We start from the raw sequence: 22,695 nt of genomic DNA, 5'->3' as shown, positions 1-22,695 counted from the left end.
AGCCCCCGGACTGGGATAGGCACAGAGCGCGGCTGGGGAGCTCACCCCGTCCCCCCGCACTCCGGAGGGATGGATTTGCCGGCACCTTCATGCCAGAACCGGGGACTCTGACTCGCTGCCCAGCGCCCTGCAGACGCCTGTGCGCGGGGAAGGGAAGGGGACGGCCGCGGCCGAGCATCCCAGCCTGCCAACTCCGCAACTCCGCTCCCCTCCAGGCACCGTTGCCAGCCCCTGGAGCCTGGGACACAGCCCAAGCGGCGGGCGTGCGGAGCTCCTGTTGCCCCTGAGCAGCTCCCCTCTCCCCTGAGCGATCCACGTGTCCGCCCCTCTCGCTGCCGGCCCGGGAGAGTGGGGAGCCCCCGGGCAGCGCAGGGGCAAGTGCCCGGCCCTCTACACTGACTCTGCTGGACCCGGGGCTCCTCTCCTGTCTTTGCCGGGCACCCCCGGTGCCTGCAGCGCCTCCCGGCTCCACAGCAGCCTCCCGCCCGAGCGGGTGCCCGGGGCGCCCCCCGGCCGTGCCCATGCTGCTGCTGCGGAAGCTGCCGGGCATGCCGGGCTGGCCGGCGGCGCTGGGGCTGCGGCTGCCGCAGAAGTTCCTCTTTCTGCTCTTCCTCTCGGGCCTGCTCACCCTCTGCTTCGGGGCCCTCTTCCTGCTGCCCGACTCCTCCCGCTTCAAGCGCCTCTTCCTGCCCCGCCGCGCCGCCGCCGGGGACTCCGACCTGCCCCGCAGCCCCCCGGCCGCCGCCGCCGCCGAGCCCCGCCATGCCAGCCCCGCCGCCCCCCGCCGCCTCCGGGACAAGCTCCGCGCCGCGGCCCGGCTGGGCGCCCCCCCGGCCCACACCTCCGCCGGGGGCAGCAAGCAGCAGGTGCAGCCCGGGGAAGGGGGCGCCGAGGCGGGGACGGAGTCGGCGCCTGCCGCCCCCGCCGCTCCCCGCCAGACCCGAGCCCCGTTCCGCTTCGACTACGAGAAATTCCACAGCAGCCTTCGCCACCCGGTGCTGGGGAGACGCGGCGGCGAGGAGCTGGAGACCCGCGCCCGCAGGCTGAAGATCAAAGAGGTAAAGGCTCCGCGGCTGCTCCTCATCTCTTCATGCTTGTTCGGCTCCCTTCCCCTCCTGCCATTCTCCATCACTAGTCAATCACTCCCTCAGCTCTCCTTCATCCCTCCCGTGAGCCCCCATGTCTCCTACCCTGGTACACTGCGTTTCCCTAGGTAGTCCTCTTCCACCCCCGTGTCCCCTCATTGACCCCTTCCATGTCTCTCCTCGATTATTCCACCAGCCCTTTACAAGCGTCCCTGTCTCTTCTCAGTTATTGTTTGTGTTATCCGGCACTCTAGTCCCTAGCCTCTCTGCATGCTCCCTTTATCACCCAGGGCTCCTGGCTTTTCCACCCCTATCCTTGCCACCTCTGTATTTCTCTCTCAATCGCTAAGATTAGTGCAGACTCATGATGCCCCTTTCAATGGGGTGTCTTTTTACCGTGTCCCCAAAGGCATGCGTTACCTATAATGTGACACAAGGCACATGTCTCTGCATTTCTACACACTCAACAGAGGAAATGTGTTCGGGTAGCCGAATAGGTGTGACTAGGAGCTATGAGATGAAATAATACAAAGGCAAATTTCAGGTTGGCTATTTGGAAAAACTTCCTAACCGTGGGGTGTATTATAACATTGTGGAATAGTCTCCCGCCCGGGAAATAGTGGAAACCTGGTCACTTAAGATATTTAAAGCGTGGAGTGGATAAAGCGTTAGAAAATAATTATCAGACTTGCACTAGCCTACGGGATGGACTGTATGTGACCTACTAGGTCTTTCTATCCCGCCGATTTCTAGGTCCTCTGCATCTGTAAATCACTCTGGCATCTAGCTTAGGGAAGCAGGGATTCAGGACTTTTTACCTGGAAACAAAGGACCAAATTCTGGCCTTGAGTTAGCGCCATACAGTCTTGGTGATATCAGCGGGGTTACACGGGTGTAACTGAGGGTAGAATTTGGCTTAATGCCTACAGTTTGTGCATAAAGCCTGGCTGCCTTGCAAACACTGCAGTGTTATCTGTGACCTAGTTAACCAAGGGCTATAGAATCAATGTAATATTAGATTGTATGTATCCTGTCTTTTGCCGTGACTGATAAACTTGGAGCAAATCTTAGTAGATCAAAAATGCCAATAAATAAAACACACAGATTTAATGATGCAGAGTATTAATTTCCTGGTTTTGTTCCTTAGTAAAGCTGTAGGCATTTAGCATGTATTTAAACAGCCCCAAGTTGAACAGAGAGGGAAATGAAAGGATAATGGGATAATATCAAGGTTGACAAGCCCTTGATGCAATCTACGTTTTAAAAATATTCTTTTTTTTTTAAGCTCTCCTTTTGGTTCTGAGAGTGCTGTTCTCAAAACAAAGGCTGCAGTACTGGTAAAATTCCAACTTCTCTGCCAGGCAGCCAGACACAACACACCCAGGGGTGCTAGGTTTCTTTATGATCCCAGGCATGATTGAACCATCCTTTCACTCTGCCTGTCTGCTGCACTGTTGTTAGCCAGCAGGGTATCAAAATATACCAGCATCTTGCTCTCTCATACACTTTGAGGTAAGGATTCTTGTATATTTTGATACCTTGTGGGCTCCCAGTGCCAAAGTACACTAGGACAACATGAGGCACACATGCAAAGCTAACATCAGTTGTTTTTAAAATAATTAAATGTGGCACTAGACCATTTATCTGTGTTTAATTTTTAATACAGGATTAATATTTAGCAGCCTGAACATATTCAGGCCTGAGAGCTTAGAATGTATTCACAATTAGTGCGCGATGGCAAAGTTAGGTTTCCCCTCTGTCCAAAAATGGAGCTAGAAGACAAAAGTGACTATACAAAACAGGAAGGGGATATTGCACTGACTTGTTAAGAAAAGTGTTTTTTTTATTTTCAATAGAAGAGACACAAGGAAGGAAATGAAGAGGGGAAAAGATAAAAAAATTATGTATAAAAAGGAGAGTGGAAAGGGTAATAAGTGGTAAAGAGGAAACCAGCAAAGTCATGACACAGCATTTAGATTGTCAAAATGCATTTCATTTGTACATTTTGTGGAAATGTGAGGTATGGGTGATTGGTGATAGCGGTGGCATTCTGCAGGGATGAACGATCAAATTACTGCACATTCAGATGTATATGTTAGCTACAGGGCCCTGGATTTGACTGACATCATCTCTGGTCCTTGATGATGTCCCAGTCCCCTCTCTTTCTTCCAGAATTTCAAGCTACGCAATTTGCTAAAATCTGCTCCAGATTGTTCTAGTTGTTCGTCTTTTTTTCCTAGGTTCTTCTTACAGTGCACTAGGTGCATTCTCCAGAACACAGAGAGGATGGGTATTAACAGGGCTTGAAAAAAAATTTTGGACACGTGAGCTGGAGGCCACGTGGCAGATGAGACAGAGAATTGGGACATCATCAAGGACCAGAGATGATGTCTCAGTCAAATCCAGGACCTTCCCTTTCCTAGCACTGAAGGAAGGGGTGAAAGGCCTACTAGGTTCTGTTCCTGGAACTCTGCTCAGGGACTCCATCTTCTGTGTCAGCTTTTTGTATCATGATCTGCTACATTGAAATCTGCACATCTTTCAGGCCACTTTGGCTGCTGGCAGTTAGAGTTGTCTCCTTCCTCTCCCCAGCTCAGAGCCTCTTGAGAGTTGGGTGTGTCCCCAGCTTCTTGGCTGTTGCGAGGGTGATTGTGCGTGTGTGTGTTCTACTCTTGTCTTTCCAGCTCTTCCCACTGTAAATTTATTGCTGTCCACAGGGTAAAACTGCCCAGATTGGTGTCATTTTAACTGTGCTGCTGTTTGGGAAAATTCTGAGCAGCAGCAGGGGCACTGAAGCTGTTTGCAGATTCAGGAGTCACACTAGCAGTGAATCTAGTTCACTGTCTTGCAGTATTTGAATCAGGTGCACAGCGTATCTTATTTGCCAGTGTTTTGACTCTCAAATTGGAATACAAGGTAGACTGCTGTTGGTGTTACTAATTAGAAGTAATTGCAGTATTACAATGAACTTAGTTGGCTAGCATATTTTCCCAATTAACGCCAAGCTGTAAACCTTAGCATAGTGGGCGCATTACAAAGGTTCTGATTTCTTTTTTTAATCCCAAAGTCAGTGAGCATCTCTTTCTTCAAAAAGAAAGCACCTGTATTGCACAGGCTTTTTACTGCAAAAGGTCAGTGTCATCTGGAGAATTGCCTAGGATGTACTGCTGTGTGTTACTTTTGACAGTTGAGTACAACAGGAGTTCTGACCTTTGGAGAAAATTGCGATAAAACCAAATCATAGCATTCCCAGTGCTACAGGTTAAGAAATCTAAAGGGCCTGGAATAATTCATCTCCTAAACTGAGCTCTGAAAAACATGAGTTGTATAACTGATCAATCATGCATGGTTTCAGGGAATAGTTAATTTTTAACATGTGCCAAATACTGATTAATGTTCAAAGTCAAAATGTGGTTATAGTCAGAAAGTGACTGTAAAAACAACACTGTGGGATTCCATATTTATTCTCTCTCTCTCTCAACAATTTTCAGATCAAGTTGCCTCAATTACAAGTCAGAATGATTCTCCCTCTCCCCTAACTCCCCAGCTGCCATCACTGAAAATTCAGCCTGGGATCTGAAAAAATCAAGCTGTGTGGTTTCTGCCTCTTGCATCATAAATGTTTTGCAATTTGAGTTTAGCTGACAGTTTTGCTGATGATGCATGAGGCAAAATAGAATACAGTTTGCTCTCCTGTTGCTGCATTGGCTCTGCAGGTCTAAATTGAGGGGGAGCTTGGTGGGACCGGAGAACAATGGAAAAGATAAAACTGAAGTGTCTTCAACTCAACCAAAGCAGCAATGTGCTAGTGCTTGAGAATAGGTACCGATAACTGACTACAAACTGGCCATAAACAAAAGTGAAACTGACTAGCCTGCTTTCTCTCTCAAAGCTGTGAAAAATCCAAACAGTAAACAAGCAGCATAAATAAAGGAGACTTACAGCTTCTTTAGGTTTAATAAACAAAGGCATTAATAATAACTTAAGTAAGGAAATGTGTCTTGACCTAATATAAGAGAATATGTTCTTAACCTGACAATGTCCTTGTACCTGAGTTTTCAAGGCGTGCAGAGGGAATGTGTCAGAGCTAGGGTCACAACCCAGGAGTTCCTTGCTCTTAATCCTGTACCTCTCTGAAATATATTCAGTTTGTTTTTATATTGTCGCTCTTTTCATCATAGTTACTCCTTCTCCCCCCCACCCCCACATTTACCTCACCTGGCCTTCAGTTTGTGCTTTTTAACACAGTTCTAAATATGTATTTAATTTGACAGTTTTCTGCTATCCAGGTTCTTATTTTCAAGAGGCCATCCATATGGTTTCCCGCTGTTCCTCCAAACGAAGTCTTGCTATCACTGAAAATATTATTTTTTTTAATCTTTGTGACTAACGACGAGGCTGTCACCAAGTCACACCACTACAATACTATATTTTCAGTTGTCGTAGTAATCATTTTCAGATATAACATATGGCTGAACAGCAGACAACTACCAAGGTAGATCCGTTTTTAAACAGCTATCTTGGCAGTTTACTTCTAGCAGCTAATTTACAAGAATTAGAAACATTAGATTAGGTGCTCAACTTCCATGGAAAGTCAGTGGTGTTGAGTGCCTAATTCCCTTGGATGCTTTTGAAAATCCTACCCAGTAATCCATTTGTGGATAAAATACAACGGGTACATTACAGGTAGCTGCTAAGTAAGTGCCCTGTATCATCCTTCTGAAGAAGTACCTCAACCCTGACCCCTGGTGGGAGAGGAGAGTTCAGTTCACATGCTCACTCAGTCCTTGGTGACTCTGCAGACATGACCAGTGAGGCCGGTAATAGTAATGATGGTATTTGATGTATACTGAGCCACTAAGAACTGGACTGAGACCACCAACTTTAGTAACATAGAGCTCCTCACAGTTGTTGGTTTTAGCTTACAACTGGCTTGACAGTGAAATGCTCCATATCCCATGATCAGTTCTGGAGACAATTCCTCTGCCAATCCTGAATGTCTCAGCCCTCTCTCTCTCCATATTCTTCTGTGTGGTGCAATTACTTCTTCCTAATTCTGAGGGCAGCCCTAAAAGTAAATGCCACATACTGTCAGTTCTAGTGCTTTCATAGTGCCAATAGCAACTCCAGATGGAAATGTATTTTTCTGAACCCATCTGTCTAGCTAGAACTCAGATAATTTAGTCCTTTGTGGAGGTCAAACATTAGTCAAGTACCTTGTAAGAGAGGTACACTGGAAATTGATTAAAGAGAAAACTGCTATAGTAAAACTCTTTATAGTGAAATAGACTGAAGATTCCAAACTGTTTCAGTATATTGTGATCAAATCATAATTCCAGCTGTAGAGGAAAAATAGCTTTGCTATGAGAGGGTCCTGCTGTATTTTGGAATTCTAGCTGGGTCAAGGCCTGCTGAAATTTTCCTTTATATTGTGTTCTCTTTTCTCATGCCTTATTTACTGAACCTTTGAAAAGGCACCATACTAAAAATTTCCCAAATGATGCGTACAATATATTTTGTGCTTCACTAGTCTCTGGTGGATTCGTGCAAACAAAATTTAGACCTAACCTGTGTATGATGAGACTGTGAATTCCTCATTCAGCGCAAATGGTATATGGTTAAACATATATTTACACCATTGGTGTGTATGGTAAATCGACTAACAATATTTGTCCTATTGATGTGATATATGAATACAGAAAATATTTTTACCTCTGTAACCCATGCTACAGTACAGTATACTTCAAGATCCTAATGGTATAGGAGTACCCACTACTGTTGCTACAGTTAAGGTTATTTCAGCATTTCAGGGGATTATAGTGGTCAGTAAATGTCTGCTCTTGGCTACAAAATCAAACACCGAGAGCTCTTTTTACAAAACAACTAAATTTGATGTAAAGCTGATTTGTAAACTGCTGCTTAAAGACAGTGCCCTGTTTGTACACAATCAAAATTGCTAGAGCGTGGACCTCTCCAGACAGATAATGACTGAACACAAGATCTGGACGTGGTTAAACAGGTTTCCAGGAGGCATACAAGTCTGTTATGCACAAGGCCCTACATATTGCTGAATTAGTTCAGTAAACGCATGGAAACTCATTGGGTTGCCTCAAATACAAAGACCAGAAGGATGGAGCAGTATAGTTAGATAATGGCTTCACCTCATCTGTAACACTTTACCATATATTTAATCACTTAAATCTTCTCAATAATTGCATGTCACAAATATTTGCTAAAACATGGGATCTTATCCAACTTGACTCATTCCCTGTGCAAAATATTTATAGGTTCTTGATTAATCTTGTAATCAACAATTAAATCTGCTCCCTTACTGGGAGGATTATTTCCGTTTGTTCTTTCATTTTGCTTCTTTGCAAGAGTTCACAGGAAACACTTTTCTTACTCTTTACATTTTAAATATGTATCTAATCCTTAAAATTAGCTTGTTCTTAAGTTAAAGGAATGAAGGATGGGAAGAAAATACGTTTTATAATCTTAGACGGGTCTGCGCTTTTGCTTCTAAACCTAACGTTTACTTGCAGTTGTCTAAACAATGTTAACTATTCACTATTTTACTGCAGGGAGAGGGGAAATTTTGTATTTTGAATTTTATCGTATTTTTAAACTTAAAAAGCAATGACTATATAGACCCAACAAGTACCTTAGAATTGTAGAAGACTTTTTTGTGTGTGGAGTTGACATGCACCCATAATTGTTGCCTTAGCTTATATAGTTTATAGTTATAGTTTATTGTATGATACAACACACCATGACAACTCCTTTGGAGCCCTTCCAAAATATTGTATCATTGATCTGTATATAATGGGTATATTGTGCATGATGGACCTAACACAAACTCAGAGAAGGAGGCACAGTGGGAACAGAGGAGAATTGGATAATATTAATTATTAGACCTTCACATATTTATTAGAGACACACATCATGTCCTATTAAGGACAACAGAACACTGGGCTCTGGGTTCCATTTGTAGCTACAGATTCACTTTGTGGGCTTAGGCAAGTAATAACATTATTGGATTAAATATGGCCCCAAATTTAGATTTTTTTGTAAAAATAAGCTTTTAATAAACTTTTACATAACCTGTTATGATATATATTTCTATTTGTAAATGTCTAATGTAAACACTACCAAAACATTTCCCTTGCAGTTTTTAACCCAAACAATGCAAATATTGTTCTAATATAACAGAGACAAAAGGTGAAATTTACTAAAAATAGGAATGAAATGGACTACTTCATTGTCCACCCTGAAAGACATGGCAAAAGTAAACAGCAGAAGTGGTGAAAAGTAGTTAAAAATAATATTTGTAATATTTTTACAATAATAATAATTTATAATAATTATAAATAATATTTTAATATACTAATATTTCAGTGTTAACCTGAACAACCTGTGGCATTAGCTGCATAAAGAATCAAATCTTTAAAAATATAATATTTTACTCTTAACTTCTCTAGCTTAGTGTGTCCGTCTATGAAATGGGTATTACTGTACTTACCTAATTTAGCTAGTGTGAGGCATAACTAATGCTTTCAAAGCACTTTGAGTTCCTTGGGGAGCTTTATAAGTGCAAATTATTTTTAGAGACTGTTCTAAACCAAAAACTACTTTACTGCTTTCCCTCTGCATACATTTATCTTGAAAGCTGAAACAAGGAGTCCCTTGCATGTAACCAAGCTGTGTACTTGAGTCAGTGGAGAGGACTAAAGGGGATTAAAAAGAAAAGCAAACAGAAGTCCCACTAAAAATAATTCTTAGTTGCTTATTTGAGTTAATTGTTTTTTGTGTGTGAGATTGAGTGGGAGCCAGGAATTCATTAGTTCTAATCCTGCCTCTGACATTTCTACTCTCTGGTCTTGGATGCGTCACTTAACCTTTCTGTTCTTCAGATCGTTATATGGTAGAATGGGGATAATCATAAGAGCATTGTGAAGAATAATTTATGCAGAAGGCGTGGAAAATGCTACAGCAGCACAACTGATCGGGCTTTACATTTTCAAAGTGCTGTACAAACACTAACTTGCTATAACAAAACGTTATCTTCGGTATTCTGTAGGAAATGTCAGGTTTTTAAGTACCTTATCTTGCTTCAGTTGAAGTCAATGAAAAACTCCCATTGACTCCATTGGGGGCAGGTGAGGTCCTAAATGCTTGTCAGTACTGAGAATTGAAACCATGTTAGTATCTTTCTAGAGAGCAGTGTTTTAAAACCGCGTTCTTGCTATAATTGTGTTAACATGATTTCCTTGGCCAGTGAAGAAAGTGCATAGCTGTGTACTTTAGAAAGTAACAAAAAGACTATTAAAAAGAAGAACAGGAGGACTTGTGGCACCTTAGAGACTAACAAATTTATTAGAGCATAAGCTTTCGTGGACTATAGCCCACTTCTTCGGATGCATATAGAATGGAACATATATTGAGGAGATATATATACACACATACAGAGAGCATAAACAGGTGGGAGTTGTCTTACCACCTCTGAGAGGCCAATTAATTAAGAGAAAAAAACTTTTGAAGTGATAATCAAGCTAGCCCAGCACAGACAGACAGTTAGATAACAAGTGTGAGAATACTTACAAGGGGAGATAGATTTCAATGTTTGTAATGGCCCAACCATTCCCAGTCCTTATTTAAACCGGAGTTGATTGTGTCTAGTTTGCATATCAATTCTAGCTCAGCAGTTTCTCGTTGGAGTCTGTTTTTGAAGTTTTTCTGTTGTAATATAGCCACCCGCAGGTCTGTCACTGAATGACCAGACAGGTTAAAGTGTTCTCCCACTGGTTTTTGAGTATTTTGATTCCTGATGTCAGATTTGTGTCCATTAATTCTTTTGCGTAGAGACTGTCCGGTTTGGCCAATGTACATGGCAGAGGGGCATTGCTGGCACATGATGGCATATATCACATTGGTAGATGTGCAGGTGAACGAGCCCCTGATGGTATGGCTGATGTGATTAGGTCCTATGATGATGTCACTGGAATAGATATGTGGACAGAGTTGACATCGGGGTTTGTTACAAGGATAGGTTCCTGGGTTAGTGGTTTTGTTCAGTGATGTGTGGTTGCTGGTGAGTATTTGCTTTAGGTTGGGGGGTTGTCTGTAAGCGAGGACAGGTCTGTCTCCCAAGATCTGTGAGAGTAAAGGATCATCTTTCAGGATAGGTTGTAGATCTCTGATGATGCGCTGGAGAGGTTTTAGTTGGGGGCTGAAGGTGACAGCTAGTGGTGTTCTGTTATTTTCTTTGTTGGGCCTGTCTTGTAGGAGGTGACTTCTGGGTACTCGTCTGGCTCTGTCAATCTGTTTTTTCACTTCAGCAGGTGGGTATTGTAGTTTTAAGAATGCTTGATAGAGATCTTGTAGGTGCTTGTCTCTATCCGAGGGATTGGAGCAAATGCGGTTATATCTTAGAGCTTGGCTGTAGACAATGGATCGTGTGGTGTGTCCTGGATGGAAGCTGGAGGCATGTAGGTAAGTGTAGCGGTCAGTAGGTTTCCGGTATAGGGTGGTATTTATGTGACCATCGCTTATTAGCACAGTAGTGTCCAGGAAATGGACCGCTTGTGTGGATTGATCTAGGCTGAGGTTGATGGTGGGATGGAAATTATTGAAATCATGGTGAAATTCCTCAAGGGCTTCTTTTCCATGGGTCCAGATGATGAAGATGTCATCAATGTAGCGCAAGTAGAGTAGGGGCGTTAGGGGACGAGAGCTAAGGAAGCGTTGTTCTAAGTCAGCCATAAAAATGTTGGCATATTGTGGGGCCATGCGGGTACCACACTTCAAAAGTTTTTTTCTCTTAATTAATTGGCCTCTCAGAGGTGGTAAGACAACTCCCACCTGTTTATGCTCTCTGTATGTGTGTATATATATCTCCTCAATATATGTTCCATTCTATATGCATCCGAAGAAGTGGGCTATAGTCCACGAAAGCTTATGCTCTAATAAATTTGTTAGTCTCTAAGGTGCCACAAGTCCTCCTGTTCTTCTTTTTGCGGATACAGACTAACACGGCTGCTACTCTAAAAAGACTATTATAATGCTGTAGTGCCCGCTCATACCATTTCTACCCACATGTATAAGTCAGCCCAGCTAGCTGATAAAAAGCCTCCAAAAGAAGTACTGGAGTGTTTTCAATTCTCCAGTTCCTCATCAGACGGCTCTCATCTCAAATTTTAGTGCTGGCAGTCCTGAGTTGAGGAACAAAACCTGATTCTTCTGGAGTTCTGAAAATAGAAATTTACTCTTCACAGCTATTTTAAGTATCAGAGGGGTAGCCGTGTTAGTCTGAAGCTGTAAAAAGCAACAGAGTGTCCTGTGGCACCTTTAAGACTAACAGAAGTATTGGGAGCATAAGCTTTCGTGGGTAAGAACCTCACTTCTTCAGATGCAAGTAATGGAAATTTCCAGAGGCAGGTATAAATCAGTATGGAGATAACGAGGTTAGTTCAATCAGGGAGGGTGAGGTGCTCTGTTAGCAGTTGAGGTGTGAACACCAAGGGAGGAGAAACTGCTTCTGTAGTTGGATAGCCATTCACAGTCTTTGTTTAATCCGAATCTGATGGTGTCAAATTTGCAAATGAACTGGAGCTCAGCAGTTTCTCTTTGGAGTCTGGTCCTGAAGTTTTTTTGCTGTAAGATGGCTATCTTTACATCTGCTATTGTGTGGCCAGGGAGGTTGAAGTGTCATCCTACAGATTTTTGTATATTGCCATTCCTGATATCTGACTTATGTCCATTTATCCTCTTGCGTAGTGACTGTCCAGTTTGGCCAATGTACATAGCCAATGTACATAGAGAGGTTTAAGCTGAGGACTGTAGGTGATGGCCAGTGGAGTTCTGTTGGTTTCTTTTTTGGGCCTGTCTTGTAGCAGGAGGTTTCAGGGTACACGTCTGGCTCTGTTGATTTGTTTCTTTATTTCCTTGTGTGGGTATCGTAGTTTTGAGAATGCTTGGTGAAAATATTGTAGGTGTTGGTCTCTGTCTGAGGGGTTGGAGCAGATGCGGTTGTACCTCAGCGCTTGGCTGTAGACGATGGATCGTGTGGTGTGTCCGGGGTGGAAGCTGGAGGCATGAAGATAGGCATAGCGGTCGGTGGGTTTTCGGTATAGGGTGGTGTTAATGTGGCCATCACTTAACGTCAGCCATGAAAATGTTGGCATAATGTGGGGCCATGCGGGTGCCCATAGCGGTGCCACTGGTCTGGAGGTATATATTGTCACCAAATTTGAAAACTTGTTGCTGAGCTCTGTGACTTTATCCTCACGCACAATTATTTCAAATTTGGTGACAGAGACCAACATCTACAAGATTTTCACCACGCATTCTCAAAACTACAAGACAGGCCCAAAAAAGAAATCAACAGAACTCCACTGGCCATCACCTACAGTCCTCAGTTTAAACCTCTCTATGTACATTGGCTATGTACATTGGCCAAACTGGACAGTCACTACGCAAGAGGATAAATGGATACAAGTCAGATATCAGGAATGGCAATATACAAAAACCTGTAGGATGACACTTCAACCTCCCTGGCCACACAATAGCAGATGTAAAGGTAGCCATCTTACAGCAAAAAAACTTCAGGACCAGACTCCAAAGAGAAACTGCTGAGCTCCAGTTCATTTGCAAATTTGACACCATCAGATTCGGATTAAACAAAGACTGTGAATGGCTATCCAACTACAGAAGCAGTTTCTCCTCCCTTGGTTTCACACCTCAACTGCTAGCAGAGCACCTCACCCTCCCTGATTGAACTAACCTCGTTATCTCCATACTGATTTATACCTGCCTCTGGAAATTTCCATTACTTGCATCTGAAGAAGTGAGGTTCTTACCCACGAAAGCTTATGCTCCCAATATTTCTGGTAGTCTTAAAGGTGCCACAGGACCCTCTGTTGCTTTTTACAGCTATTTTAAGATGCGCTAGCTATACCCAGGCAAATCCCCAGCTAACTTTTCTGATGCTGCTTTACCATCTCAAAAGCCTTCCTCCAGCAATGAAACCAGGAACCCATCAGATCTCTGTGCTGAGTCTTAGTGGAATGACATGTAACCAGCATGTTGGTCCTCTGATATATATATTCTTCCATTCTCTATGGTGGATTGGTTCAAACTATATCTTTTTGAAAGGGTTATTGATTTCCGATAAATCCTCCATAAGATGCAGGGAAAAGTCCTAGAGACTTCGCTTCTTCCCATTCTTTACTCTCTGGTTTTCCAAAATTTAAGGACAGGAAAAATGTAAGCTGAATATTAGGGGGGAAATTCCTAAAAGTTAGATTTGAAATAGATTTCCACCACTTCTTTTGGGAATCTGTTGCGTGGGTTGTTTAAAACAAGAACACAAAGAGCATTGGAAAATGTATTGTAGGAGACAATTCTACTGGCAGGGACATGGATTCACTGACTTAAGAGGTCTCTTCTGTCTCTGATTTCTATGAATCCTTATGTTTGTTTGCCTTAGTTTATTATCCATGTAATCTAACGTGCTTTTCATAGCCGTCTTCTTTCAGAAGTTCATTAATCATTGTAGTGTGATGACCGTCTAATGCAGTGTTGGAATTCTGCCAGGGCCAACCCTTGGTACCTCTCATGATGGGAGGTCAGACTGAATGAAATCAAGTCCCCTTAGTTCTGGCAGCTGAATTCTAACACTGTTCTAACATCCACTCCACGTGCCTTATTTTTTATTAAAGATCCAGTATTTGAAAGCCGATTTCTCTGATTTATTGTTGACCGAGAGACTCCTGGAGGAGTTTATCAGCTTCTGGCTAATAAATTTGTTACTGTGCTCCAAGTATTTCTTAACACTTTCTTTGAGTGACAACTCAAACACTGGACTCTGGGACAGCTGCAGGATAACTTTCTTGTATCCTTTGTGGGATCATTTTCTTGTATCAGTTACTGACTAGTACCTGTGATAAACTGTCAGATTACTCCTTGCTGACTGGTTAATGCTTGAGAATTGCTCCTTCCCCCTCTTCAGAAGTTCAAATCACAAGTAACTCTTGAAAGGGAGGGGATAGCGATGCTCCAGTCAATGCCTCCAAGCGAAAACTATACAAACAGATGGGCTAGCAGGTGAACCAGCAAGAAATTATTAAACTAAAGCTCATCCTCAGATCACTCATATTAAATATTTAGGATCTGGCTGAAGCACACGGGATACACCGGACTGTTTCAGGCCCATACTGGATGAGAAGTCATAGGCTGTTCTGGGTTCTTGTCGCCCCACACTCCAGCATTTGGGCTGGAGGCCAGGTGACTTCACCTCAGATGTTCCCTCCCTCCTCCTCCTTATACAGAGCAGGAGCAGAGGGGAGGCAACTTGTTGCCTGTATTTTCCCTTCTTTCCTTCCCCTCAACTATCTCACCTGCTTGCACCTCTGTGTGTTTTGAGGCCATTGTTGGTCCCATCGAAGACCCAGAAGCAATGAACTCTTTCCCACTGATGGGGAAAGGGAAAATTAAGATGCCCAGTTCTAAAACAAAAGGGATGATCAACATAGATCATCAAGCAGTTGGCTAATATAATAAGTCCTGCGTTTACAGGCTAAGACCATGTTCTTAGTACCAGAAGCAGTCAGTGTAAAGGAAGATTCTCGGTCTCCTGCTTCCATGGGTTTCATGTAGGGACCATGCCTAGCTTTGCAGAATGTTAACCCTCTGAGTGACCTGTAGGCCAGTTAAAAGTTTGTTGAGCGGGCTTTTCAGGACAGTCTCAGGTACTTCAGGGGCCCTGGGCTGTTCCATCCAGTATCGTCCTAACTGTAGTTCATGAAGGAACTCCTTCCCTGTAACTTATAGCTCTAGTTCTAATCTGTGTACCTCCAGCTCTCACTGTTGTAAACCCTGTGATAAACTAGGACTCTCCTGTGGTTATTCCAGGCGGTGGGCTTAATTTCCTGAACCAAGCAGCCCAGCCAGCAATTTTTTGTTTCATTCATAGCAGTGCCCTAAGCAATACTGCAGTGAGAGAACCATAGCTCTCTGGTTGCATGTTACATTACTGTGATCTGGTTAAGTTAAAGCTAGAGAGGCCTGTCAGGACTCATCTGGTCTGAGGCCAGACAGACATTACTTACTTGCCTCAGGATGGCTCAATGACAGACTTGTGCATGGAGGCTCCAAGGGCCGTGCTCTGTCTCTTCTTCTTCACCACTTGTATTCAGTACCTTGGGAGTGTTCCTGCTGTGATTCTGCGGCTGAGGCAGAAGACCACAGTCTCCTGCTCCCTCTGTGTTGTTTCTTTAGGCTGTTTCTTTCGTGTCTTATACACAGATGTTAAGTAGTTAGGCCCGATACATTTTCGGAGACATAATTTCCCCTACCCATTTTTTGTTTTTAAAGGAAGAAAAAATTCCTCAGCATTTGCCTTTTCTTGTAGCCTGCTGCTTTGTCCTTCGGAACATCTCCTGGGCTTCTTCCTCTCCAAAAGTGAGACTCCTCAGAGATGTCTTTAGGGAAGGGGAAATTTCTTACCTTGTAATAATGCATTTCTGAAAAAAAATCATCCCGCAAGATACTCATCCACCTACCTTTGCTAGATTTTTAATGTGGTTTGATTAGGAGGTGAACTATTCTGGGCTTACCCCCTAAGTGATTGTCTGTTGCTCATTTGGGGTGTTGGTCACGTTAGAGAAAGAACATTTGGTATTTTTTGTGTGTAGTTAGAGACTTAAGAAGTGCAAAGCAAGAAGTCTTCTTAAGTCAAGGTCTTTAAGGAAGCCTATAGGTACATCACAGGGCCAAATATCTTAAAGCTATGGGAATTTCCTGAATGACTTATGCTTCAGGCACAAGACCCAGGAGTGATACTCTTGCAGGATGCTTTCAGAAAAGCACAATTACAAGGCAAGTAATTTCCCCTTTTTATTTTATTCAAAGCATGCGGGAATACCAGTGACTAGTAGCTAAGAGCTAGCACCAAGCTAAACAATTCATAGTTAAAAGCATTTGACAAATCTAAATAATAAAGCAATCTCTGAAGTTTAGCACTCTGCCTCTTGAGTCTGTCTCACATCCCCGGCATGTGCAGCCCCCTTCTGCACCCTGTCGCAATAGCTGTAAAAAGGGTTATTTTATGGAGCCACAGTATTTTGCAAATATCTTCTAATTTGCAACTATGCCAGCAAAATTAGTTTTTAAAAAGTGAAAGTCCTCTATAAAATTTGGGCTGTACAGTTAATGATTTGAACCGTTCTGCAGATATAGGGGGAAATAATTTCTGTGCATTTCAAAGTGCTTTATAAAGTCCAGCTGATGTAGGGATTCTTGAAACCACCGCGATGGTGAAGTAGAGCACTGTTGGGAGTAGCTCTTTCCAATATCGGATGTGCTGGGTTTTTGTTGACTTTGCAGCGTGTCTGCGTGTGTACACGCACAACAGCCTCTTCAAGCATTTTCACCATATGTTATAGAGATGTATTTACAACCTTACGGCCAATTTAGCAAAATGTAATTTTTTGGGGGGCAGGGGATAATATTCTAAACACTTCCTAAATGCATATGAGTGACCCCAAATCCGTGAGAATCCAGCATGTTTGGTTCAAATTCTGTGCTAAAGTAAGTATGTTGTGTGTGGTGGTGCGAAGGCAGCATTCGGCAAGCAACAAAAACCAAAATCAACATTCTTTTATAATGTCTTCATAACGTAGTGGTTGCTGAAAGGGGTACTTATCCAACCTTTCAGTAACTATAACCGAGGAGCTAATTATCATCCAGGTGGTTTTTAATTTTTTTCTTATGAAGGAATAGGCAGAGAAATTTCTCTTGTCTTCTTCCAGTCATTCATATTCTGCATGTTGTTTGGCAAGAAATATTCAGCTTCATCTGCATCACAGAAGCTATAGTTAGGTCTGAACTTAGCAGCTGACCCTAATTTTTGCAGCGTGCAGAATTACCATTTGAGCACCAGTCTGCGAAAGAAATCAGCCCTCCAGTTTAATAGGATCACTTCTTCCAGGTCTGTGCAAATTGGGAACATGTAAAGCCTCTTGTGAAAGTTCTCTAAACCTTATGACAGCAAGTACAAGTACTTGAACAGTTGCAAGAGGTAATAAGCAAAGGACCATTGCTTTTATTCCCGCTGCTTTTGTGCTGAAACAGTGTTGGTCATGCATTGGAATCTGGTATGTTTGATCACTTAGAGAAGCTTGAAACAAATAAGGTTTCCTTCTTCCTTTTGCTGTCCTGGAGAGCCCTAGATCACAAAGACTTTTACTTCTAATAGAATCCTCCGTAAGCTTCAGTTGGAGTAAGTGAGGGGACCCTTAATGTAGCTCTCCCCCTCCTCAAGGATTAAAGCAGTCTACAGTTTGCCCTAGACTCAGCTTCATTCTCAAAAATCCATTGTCAACCTTTTGCAACCTGCTGTTTCATTAAGAAACTTTAACTGCAAAATCAACCACTGTTGCTGAGATGTTTCCTAATATAGAAGCAGCAGGACCCAGTGGGACTTAATGCCCCAGCTAAAGATTTTTTGTTTCTTTTGATACAGTTAAACCCAGTTGTGTTTGGAATTTAATTAGGGGTTAGTTTAATTGTGTTTTGAGATGCGTTCTCTTCCTTTTCAGCTTTCCTCACAGGGGACGGTGAGACAGGAGGACTCCTGGGTTCTGTTTCTGGCTTTGTTACTGACTCGGTACATGACATTGGGCAACTGAACATTGGGCAACTGAACGGTGTATGCTTCTGTTTCCCTGTTTGTAAAATGGGAAGGATACTTGCCTTTCTCTCAGGAATGTGGTAGGGCTTAGTTTAAATATCTGCAAAGTCCTTTTAAGATACAGGCTGAGTATTATTACCCCTCTGCTCCTAGTCTTCTCCTTTGTACATGGAGATATTTGCCTGTCTCAGTAGAAGTAGGGGAGTGGTGGGGAAGCTCAGTTTAATGATTTGTAAAGTGCTTTGAGGTCCTCAGCTGAAAGGTGCTGTAAAGTTAAGGTTTCATAGCAAATCGGAGCTACCTGGGGCTTCACAGCTGTCACTAGATCATGTATATCAGCCAGTCAGAATATGACAGCAGCAGGAGGGATAGAATTTGGATCTTTCTGCAGCAGAAGTGCAAACCCCTACCATCTAAATGCAAGGAGAACCTCAATTAGCAGTTAGAGCTGTATAGAACATAGGATACAGTTGATCATTTGATATAGTCCAGGGTAAACATTCACTCAGCTAGTTCATGATGGTGGAATTGTTGTTGAATTGGTTTATCTTAAGTGTGAACCCAAACTCAAGAACTTGGTATCAGCCCTTGTCATGATGCATGTTCACCACTGGAGCGTCCCTTGGCATCAGGGATCTGAGTCTGTTGCGGGTCACCTGCCTTTCTGCACAACTCAGCCTTCCAGTTGAGAAGCATCTAAATCCAATCTGTCAGGCAACAGAAACTCACACTAATGTCTAAAAGTCTCTCAGCCAGTCTGCCTTTCTTCTGGGCTCCATCTTCAGTTTTCCTCTTTGCCGCTCTGTAACCTTCTCCGCAGATCCAGCCTCAAGCTCTGGCCCCTCAGACGGCATCTGTCTAGGGTGCATGTTTTCCTGCAGCTTCTGGCTCAGGCCACTTCATAGAAGTGCCTCTGGTTCCTCTGTTCAGAGTGAATGCTCTCCCCTTTTATAAGGGCCAGATGTCCATTAAGTTATCACCTGATGCCTCCCAGTCCTGCCCCTCTGGCTGAGAAGCAACTAATTAGGTACATCTGTTGTACCTGTGTTGTAATTAACTGGCTATTAACCCCTTTCCGGCCCATGATCTCACCCCCTCACTGCCCTGCTTTTGCTTCTGCAAAGTTAACTCTCTAATGAATTCATCTGGTGCTTCCAATTGTAGATTTTTCCAAGTGTAGAGTCCAGCTGCAATTTTTGCCTTGTTTGTGTTTCCTATTCAGTAGAGATGAAAATGGTGGAAAAAATCTCTAATATAAGTAGGTTGACGATGCACCCTAAAGACTCTGCAACAAAAGTCCTAGGCAGAAAGCTCTTCACTGACATTATTGTATTTACTTTATAGATAATAAAGGTACATGTAGCAAATGATTTACAGTATCTACTTAATGTCTGCCAATAAATTAAAGTATCTGCTGGTGTATTTGCACGTCAGCGGCAGATTTGGCAAAGGTTCAAGTTTCAGCTTTAAAACCCATTTCAAAGCACTCAAGGGCATGGGAATGGCTCAAGATTCTGGACATGGCTATGTGATTTTGTGCTCAGTGACTGAGGAAGAATCAGCTGGATCATTGCAGAAGTGTCTGTAAAAGACTTGAGGCTTTCCCAAACATTGGGTGTCTTTCTGAAAGATACGTTGCAGATTCAATCACCAGTTACTGGGCTTCATGTAGGAATTTGCAGGGTGAAATTCCATGGCTTATGTTATGCAGGAGGTTGGATAGATAATTGCAGTGGTGCCTTCTTTCCTTAACATGTGAACAAACGCTATAATCCCAGGTGTTAACTTGTGGTAGATAAGCTATTTGACTAGGGGTGTATCACTCTCTTGGTATGATAGCATAATAATCCATACATTACCAATCGAGGACCCCATTATGCTAAACGCCTGTCTCTGCATTGAGTCCCAGTGGGGTCCAGCTGCATCTGAATTAAGTTTTTGAGTTGTAATCCTGACTCTGCCACTGACTTCTCGAGTAATGTTGGACAAGTCACTTTCCCTCTCTGCCTGCTTTTTCCTCACCTGTAAAAGCTTTGAGATAATGATTTTTACTTTGTTGAATATTGAGAATTAATTCCTTTCGTGTTACTTACATTTGAACATGCAGAATGCTATTCAAATTCATTTAGTAGTAGTAGTTCATGTTTATTTGTTATACGTCAACACCCCTGTGAAATAATGATTAGCTCTATGTTTCAGATAGGTAAACTGAGGCACAGAGGAGCTAGCGTAGGGAATGTATTTGTCAATGGCAACAAGATTTCCCATCAGGAGTTCAAACTTCCATTCCCAGTTCTAATCTCTGGTACTCACCTCCTCAGTGCCAATAAAGATGAATGCAGTTTTTGTTAAAGTTAGTTAAATAAGAAAAGATCCAACTAATGACTAGAGAAATGACACACATTATGATTGTCAGGTCAGGCCTATTAAATGAAAATATCCATTCTCTTCGTGTTTTATTCAAGATTAGAAGCTAACATGACTGCTTTAAAACAGACAGGTTAGCCAGGGTGTCTCTAAATTGCTCAAGTTCCTGTTGGGATCTATTGGATTTACAGTAATCTTTAATTATAAAATGTAATTACTTTAGAATGGATTATCAGTGTTGCTGTCCATTTCTGCATGTTGCCTAGTAACTTCTTCATGTGCTGTAGCAGTGTCTGTTCTGCTAGTTACAGGCTTTTATAATCATGAAATAAAGGCCTGTGGTTATTAGTGCCTGGTTATATGAAGCCTGTTAGCCAAATGCCAAAACATTTAGCAATAAAAATATTATGTAGAATGACTTCTAAGGACGCTTTCAAAATAAGTAGGTCTGAAAGTGACCCAGCATGACAGTGGCTCTGTGGTAAAGCTTTTCAATTTGAGTCCATCATTAGATTCTCCACTGGGGTTTGTCTTTATATATAACTGTCTTAAAAGTATAACTGAGGGCCTGATACTAATCTGGCACCAGTTTACACTGGTACAGCTCCCTTGACTTTGGTGAAATTACTCCTGATTTACACCAGTGTAAACAAGTGAGATTAGGCTAAGGTCTCACACCTATCTTTTACTGCGAGACACTGACAGCAAGTTATACCTTTTAGTACATAGTTTTGTCAGGAAAATTATTTTTGGCAGAGTGGGAAAAATATACCGCAATGTACTGCAGGTAAGAAATCTGAAATAGGAACGGGAGCTAATTTCAGTGTCCTAAAAGGTTGGCGGCAGAAAAAGTCAGGTTTTGTCTGATATGATCTACCAGGCTAGAGGCAGAAAAGGCCAGGTCCTATCTGATACTGCCACTGATCTTCACCAAAAAGACAAAGAGGAAAAAACCTACCAGTTTTGAGTAGCAAAACAGTGGGAAACTTATGTTAATAATAATTTAAAAAAACAAGCAACAACAAAAAGAATTGCGGTTGGAAAACTCCAACTTGGAATTTTGTAGGTAGTGTGATTGTTTAAATATTTTACAGGGCGCTGATGGATAAGGATTTTTTTAAAAGCAAAAGAGCCATGAAAGTGGTTATCTTGTAAAGATAATTGCTTTGTATAATGTTCATGGGAAGCTCTTGAAATGGACTGATTGGTTGGCATATTTAAATTTCATCTCTTAGGCATTTACTAATTATCCTAGCCTAGATGGATAAAACTAATCAAATAGCTGTTTGGAAATGCTCTGCATTTTAAAATCATACAGGGCTGACATGAGGAGGCAAATGTGAGTTTGATTTCTCGCTGATCCTCTCTGCTTTTACAAGCAGATTTAACCCAGGGTTTTTAATTAGTTAAATACTGCATATATTACATCACATCTGAAGTATTGTGCATGCCCATTGCCATGGTAGAATATTTCTTTGGTAAAACATTTCTTTGGTGAAGTTTTTTCTTGGACCCTGTTTCTTCATCATATACCCTGAGGGTTCTCCTTCTGCATGTTATAGCAAACTGCCTAGCTCACACAACTGGACGATTGCTTTTATTGTATAAAGTTCCGGTTATTAGCCTTCTTCTTTCCCCGCCATGATACCATTTGAAACCCAAAGCCTGACTTTTCACATATGTTGACTGCCCTCAACTGCATTTGAAGTCAGTGAATCTACACTCTCAACAGTTCTGAAAATCAAGCTTCCTAATACTTAGGGATAGGACTTGCAAATTACACTTATCCAATGTGTTCTGTGGTACACAGTCCTGGATTGGAGCCATAAAAGCACTGCTAGCGCAAGGAAGCAATGAAAGCTTGACATGGTAGGATTTTTAATAGAACTTTATTGATAATTTGATGTGGGGAAGTGCTGGGGGAGGGGACTTGCAAGGGCTACAGCCACCCCAAAATTTGCCTTAGGCTCCCTACCACCCCACCCCCATAGCCGCCTCGTAGCAGAAGTAAGCCTGGGCAGAGGGTTGGGGTGCCCAAGAACAGCCCCCGGCCCATGTCCCCACCCACTGGGGCGTGCCACCCAGGGCAGGTGGAGGATCCGGGGCTCCCCACAGCAGCCTGGACTGACTCATTCCAGCCCGGGCTCCTGGGCCCCACCCCCAGCAGTTGCATGCTGCTCCCCAAGGGCTCTGCCAGCCCCAGAGCTGGGTCCTCCCACCTGGGCAGCTCTTACCAGCTGCGAGCAGCCAGAGCCCCACACTGCCTGGCTCCAGCTTCCGGCCTCTGACGTGGCAATGGGGCGTGGCCACAGAGGGGTGGGGCCTTGTGGCAAGGGGGGGCACAGCCCCCTCCAATTTTCTGTCTGGTCAATCTTGTCCTCCCTCTCCCCACTAGCTGACACTACCCCTGAATTTGATTCACTAAATAAACATGCACAAAGTGCTGTGTTGGTCATATAAGCAAATTCTTATTGAGTCAAGACTTGCCAAACAAATGGAAACAAATTAAAGGAAGGGAGCGAATCAGAGGAAATATAGTAACAATGTAGGTGCAGC

At 42.9% G+C, this 22,695-nt stretch overlaps 1 protein-coding gene across 3 annotated transcripts in view; it reads left to right on the top strand.

Annotated features, from left to right (window-relative positions):
• The first annotated feature begins 382 nt into the window (after positions 1–382).
• The window catches only part of MAN1C1 (mannosidase alpha class 1C member 1), an 89,902-nt gene continuing 67,589 nt past the window's right edge, over positions 383–22,695 (top strand). For all 3 annotated transcript variants that reach the window (XM_065577149.1, XM_042844696.2, XM_024107655.3), the window contains exon 1: positions 383–1,058. In XM_065577149.1, the coding sequence (XP_065433221.1) occupies positions 522–1,058 (537 nt within the window). In that variant the 5' untranslated portion in view covers positions 383–521. The remainder of the gene's footprint in view (positions 1,059–22,695) is intronic.

This window comes from Chrysemys picta, chromosome 23 (assembly GCF_011386835.1).
Source record: "Chrysemys picta bellii isolate R12L10 chromosome 23, ASM1138683v2, whole genome shotgun sequence".
Classification (NCBI taxonomy): domain Eukaryota; kingdom Metazoa; phylum Chordata; order Testudines; family Emydidae; genus Chrysemys; species Chrysemys picta.
This window is presented reverse-complemented; position numbering and strand designations above follow the sequence as displayed.